The following is a 6,000-nucleotide window of genomic DNA, read 5'->3' as shown; positions in this document are numbered from 1 at the left end:
GGGGGCAACGCCGTCTGTCAAAGGGAGACACCAAAATGGCAAAGACCAATCACTAACTTCTTCCTGAACAAAGAACCAAGCCGTGAGAGTGAGGATGTGGAAGTTGATGATCAGGACAGCGGGAGTTCAGGTAAAATTTACTAACTGGTGCCCGTGACTTCGTCTGCAAAGCCGGAGTACTTTGCGTAGCGTATTTGTTGCTATATAAGTATTCATGAAGTTATGTGTCTTAGTAATTTTCGGGGAGTCGGGGGTCTTCTTTATTTCAATAACGTAGAATTGGGGAAAGTATGCGGTTTTATTGAGTTAACAATTTACAATTAGAAATAGTACAAGCGTAGTAAGACTATACTTGAGGGCCTCAAGTAGCTTTTGGTGGTTGGTTTTGGTTTGGTAACAGTGAAAGTGTTGAATCAATCACCGTCATCATGAAACTTAAGAGTTATACTCTTGTCGGTGGAGCCTCTTCCAGTCCTCTCTACTACACAAGCCAGCTCCTTGACCTCCTTATGTAACTGCGCCTAGGTCGACCTCTTCCCCTCGATCTTTCCCTCCAAAATGGTCTTAAAGAGGTTGTATCATATGTCCAATCATTTTCCCTCGTCTATACTCTATAGTATTCAGGATCGTTCTTTTGTTGTTCACCACTCTCAATACCTCCTCGTTGGTTTTGTTTTCCATCCAACTTATACCCTTCATCCTCCTTGAATCAGTCATTTTGGAAAAAGTATACAGTAAAATTGAGGATTGATACAGCGATTACCATACTATGTGAAAGCACGACTTCTAAACATTTTTTCACAATGCAAAAAAAAACATAAACTTACCTCGAAATTTTACGAGAAAACCGCTGTATTCAATAGGTATTTTACGTATACCAATGATTTTTTTTTAATATGAACTGAACTAAATAGGACATTTATACTATACGGTATACATTTTCCAAATAGCCTTAATTTCGTTTCTAAAAAAAATAATTCTGAAATAAAGCCAGTGTCCCTGCCACTCGACCTAAGGAAAATGAACCGTATTAGTATGGGAAAAATGCATATATACATACATACAAATACAATAACATACATGAATACGAAAATTGTATCTAAAATCTAAGTGTCGTCGGTGTATAATGCCGCTGAACCATTTTCTTGCACCACAGTTTTAGGTTATTCGTCATGCTGAGTTGAATGGTCATTATGTGTCCTCTAATAAAAAAATCTTTATTTTGCAGCAGGTACATCAAAAGCAAAAAATAAACATAATGTTATTCATTCCGACGACGAGGACGAAGAAGCTGAAAAACCAAAGAACACTGTATTAGATGACACCATTGAACTAGAACCTTTAAATGGAGATGATAGCCACAAGATCGAGGAATATTACCTTAAAAATGGGGTAAAAGATAATTCTAGTAGCAAAAACGGGGTAAAAGATACACAGCATGTAGAAGATAAGGTAAAACACACAGAAAATGGGGTGAAAGATGTGGAAAATGGGGTAATAGATACAGATAATAGTGACGACAAAAAAATCAGGGAAAAGGGTAAAGGAAAAGGTAAGAAGACGAATAAAGAGAATGTTGACAGCAATATTGAAAGTAGAATATCTTTGAAGAGAGATTTGGAAGACATTGCGTTTGAGGAAGAGAACGAGCATGTTAGCAAGAAAATTAAAGTTTGATTTTTAATCATATGAACTAAGATCACACTACCGAAGTCTATCTGGTTGTTTAATTGTTCGTTTATGACTTAAGGACCCCTTACCACATCTTGCCATCAGATATGAATTCACATTCTTCTTATCGGTAATGCTTGCCGTTGTAAGGTTCTCGCCGATTGTTGTCCAGGCTGCGCCAGATATAGAAAAAGGGATGATGCGTCATGCGGGGCGGAGGCTTCTTTCGTGCACCCCTACATTAAATTATCTACAAAAATCAATAAAATAAAGAAACGAACTGGTGTTAAATTTCTTTACTATGCGAATTTTTTTTCCGAAATAACGTTTGATCGAGTTTTCATTGCACCGAAAACCGAATTATAACGAAACCGTTGTTCTTTCAGGATATGTTGGTTGTTTATCGCAGACACGATTAGGTTAAGTTTAAAAGAAAAAACATTTTCCTCTCAAAATTGCTTTCGAGTAGGAAATGAAACTATTTTTCCGGATTTAAATCGCGTATATTTGTTTTTTCAAACAAACCGACGTTTCGGGCCCTTTACAGGTCCCATGGTCAGGATTGACTGAGGTGGTACAGTCTTCAACCAGTTATATCTAATATTAATGCAAACCACCCTATTTTTTCACTATAGTTGCAATAGTTATTAATTAAATACCTTATTTTTAATTTTACAAAGAAAACGTTCCAATTTACGCTACCTTAAGTTTTACAAATTATTTTATCGAATGAATTTTTAATAAGTTCAATTTATTATTAATTAATAATAGAAATTAGAATAAACTAAAAGATATTAATTAGTACTGCAGTCGAAACGTCGGTTTGTTTGAAAAAACAAATATACTCGATTTAAATCCGGAAAAATAGTTTCATTTCCTATGTGTAACAATCGCGAAAACCTAAGAACTCGATATTACTTTCGAGGTTATGAAAATTCGAGCTAACGTTATTTCTGCAAAATGTCATTTCCGACTACTGCTAGGTAACCAGCAGCCACCCCTATCCGTTGTCTTTAGCAGGTCTTCAGACACAGTACGATTCAACTGCGATTGCAATTATTTGGTATTCTGCTCTTTAATGGAGAGTCGATGGCACGTAATGTACCAATAAACGAGAAAAAATTTAAATAAGCATAGTAATTTCCATGGTGAAATTACAGAGACATGGGACTTGTCAACTTATGTCTCAGGTTGACGGGTGCAGTGGAAGTGCCCCCAGATCTTTGGGATTTAAAGCTCTAACTTACTATCAGGCGCACACCTTGTCCGTCCGGTCACTTGATGCAATTAAAAAAAATGGTAGTCGAAATCCCTTTGTTGCGAATTATTCCTGCTACTTGGTTTTTTTATGATGTCAAATGACGGTACGAACAAGTGCGCTTCTTTTTCTACCTAAATGTACCTTATCAAAATTGACTTACTATTATATGGACGTCGGGTCCGCGCTAAAAAGTGTCCGAACTTATAGGGCGTTAAAATCGTATACAGAGCGTCATTCACGCTTTAGTCTTCGTTTGTTCGACTGACAGCGAAGCAAGCAAAATTAGACAGTACTGCGATGACATTACAATTTAAATTCAACGTTTTAGCTTTTTCATATTCCTTTACATGTCACTACGTTTAAATAGGTTGACTTGGGACATTTTTTTCGTGGTTTTTGTATTAGACCCGTCGTCCATTTATTTGTAAGTCAATGCTTATCAATGAATATAATTGAATATCCAATATCGTCGTTGTACTGCGAAAACCAATTATCTGGAATGTTCACAGAAAATGACATTTTCAAACTTAGGTAAAACATGAAATGTGGAATCATCTGTTAAAAATTACCTAATAAATGGTATGCATAAGAATTGAAATTTCAATTGCATTTGTTTCAAAGTCGATATTTTGTGAAGTAATTGTTTTTCCCAGTATAACAGCGATATCTTCTAAACAAAAGAGTGACTAATTCGAAAACTACGCTACAAGAACCGAGTAATTCACGACTTTTTCTGGGTGCAATCAAATCTAAGCAAGGGGCAGTGGTTTTCGAGATTCAAAAATGGCGCCGCCGGAATAAGCATATTCTAGCGCGGACAGTAAAACACTTTAATAACTTCAAAACGTAACGACTAAATCTAGTTTTTTGCCACTAGAACCGACTAAAGCGCGACTTTTTTTAGTATAATCAGATCTAAGCTGTGTTGTGTAAAACACCCTTATAAGTTCTGAACGGCGGACCGACTCAATATAGTTTATTGCGACTAGAACAGACTAAATAGATACTTTTTTCTGGCTAGTCCAATTTTAAAAACTCGACCATATTAATTTGCTGGAATAAATCACGCGGTAGAAATAGGTAACGTTGTACCACCGTACTTTTCTAGACGAACGCTTTCACAAGGTGCTCTACGAGTACTATATATAAATGGTTGCAACCGGATAACCGGGCATACTAGCCGCTTTAACCGGTCATTTGGGTAAAAAAGTTGGAAACAAGGATTTTGTCATAGATAACAAAAAATGTTTTTGAAACCAGGCTTCTTTGAATATACATACATATCATTACGCCTGTCTCCCACCGGGGTAGGATACTACTACAGAGACTATGGACTTTCATTTGCTCCAGACAAACCTTCTCTTTTTGAACATATATCAAAAAAGGTTCGTTCCCACTAGTTCTCTTGAGTAGGTCTATTAAATTAACTTTCAAGAATAATAGAACTAAGCCAATGTAATTACTGGGAATGATTTTTTCCCACTAGTTCTATAATAAAACTTCTCAATAGTACTGGTGGGAACGAGCCTCAAAAAAGAAAATTGGGGAAAGAGCGTTTTTGAAACATATATCAAAATATCTTAAATTCGAATTAAATAACAATAACATTGAAAATAAATCAGACTTTATTATTAATCAACTTTTGCGTCGAGAGAGTGCTCCACTGGTACCCACAACTGAATCGTAGGCTGCGCCGACTCTGGAGGGACGACATCACCCACAACCGGCTGCGGACATGGACGAATGGCACAAGTTGGAGGTCTACGTTACGAGATGGGCTTTCTAATAAATATAAAATCTTATATCTAAATTTGAAACTTCAAATCTCTAATTTCGATTTAATATAATTTAATTTTAAAGCCTGCTTTGACAAAAATAGAATTTTGAATTTTTTTTCGTGGATTAAAGGCGTACTCTGTAGCCCCACCTGGTGTCCTGTCAGGCGAGGGTTTCTTTCACCGAAAAGCTTATAGTAAATTTTAAATTAAATTACACATAAATGACAAGTAACTCAGAGGTGTTTATTATTATTATAACAAGCCGAATATTTTTTTATTAGGCCGGACATGTATCCAGAAAGCCTAATATCCGGCTTTATCCGGACGCCTGGTAACCATTGTATGACGTCGCTTATCTTGTTAAGGACCCATAAATAAAACATATGTTTTATTTTAATACACTTTATTTGTTCTATGAAAACTTCTCACTACCATACACGTTTTTTTAAAATTGTAGAAAATTGAAAAATTTTGCAAAAATCACCTACAATACAAAAGTCACTTCGACAATTACGATGTCTAATGGGGTAATTATTTCATTATTATAATTTAAACATTAAAAGTACTTAATCATTAAGGATTATAATTTTTTTTTATAATGTAAATAATACATAATCAAAATAGATATATTATTATTTCTAAATTATCTAAAACTTGACCAAATTATAACCTGAGACGCCAAAAAAGGCTTCCAGACTTGTTAGTTATTTTATATTCAAAATAGGTTTATCTGTTCTCCCTTGATGGTAATTGAAGATAAAAATGTCCAAATATTAAAATGCCCAAATACCAGAAAGACCAAATTTTAGAATAGAAAATTTGTATTCGGTGCTTCAACAGACTAAATCTGGTATAGACAACCACAAATTATACCCAAACTCACGAGAGAAATAAATGCAGACTGTACAATTATTTCTCCTGCCCCGGGAATCAAATCCGTGAACTCTGAATGCCAGTCCAGCATGGCAACTGTGGGGCCACTTTGAATAATAATAATATACTTGGACATTGTGTATAAGTAATTTTAATGCAAATTTTCTAAGAGGTTTGAGTTTACTTATTCAAAGTAGGTCAAGTTAAAAACAAATAAATTGAAAAGATTTCAGAACATAACAGTATACTTATTTTTATAAAATAGGTAAGATATTGCTATAGGTCACTTATAATTAATAATAATTGAGTATCTTAACTATAAATTTGTTCTTGTATAAAACCACGTTGGCAAGTTTTTATATTTATCTATTAAATATATGAAAGGTAAACAAAAACATTATATACGTATATATACAG

General features: G+C 34.7%; 1 protein-coding gene across 1 annotated transcript; it reads left to right on the top strand.

Moving 5' to 3' along the window:
- Positions 1-1,897, top strand: LOC113234240 (the record flags this gene model as incomplete). Its single annotated transcript, XM_026469540.1, has 2 exons — positions 1-130; positions 1,229-1,897. Coding segments are annotated over 2 exons (579 nt in total), but the record flags the coding sequence as incomplete, so codon positions are not given.
- Between the last annotated feature and the right edge of the window lie 4,103 nt (positions 1,898-6,000).

Source organism: Hyposmocoma kahamanoa, unplaced genomic scaffold, assembly GCF_003589595.1.
Source record: "Hyposmocoma kahamanoa isolate Upper Pololo Valley unplaced genomic scaffold, ASM358959v1 82, whole genome shotgun sequence".
Lineage (NCBI taxonomy): Eukaryota > Metazoa > Arthropoda > Insecta > Lepidoptera > Cosmopterigidae > Hyposmocoma > Hyposmocoma kahamanoa.
Note: the sequence above shows the minus strand (reverse complement) of the source record. Positions and strands in the feature narration are given on the sequence as shown.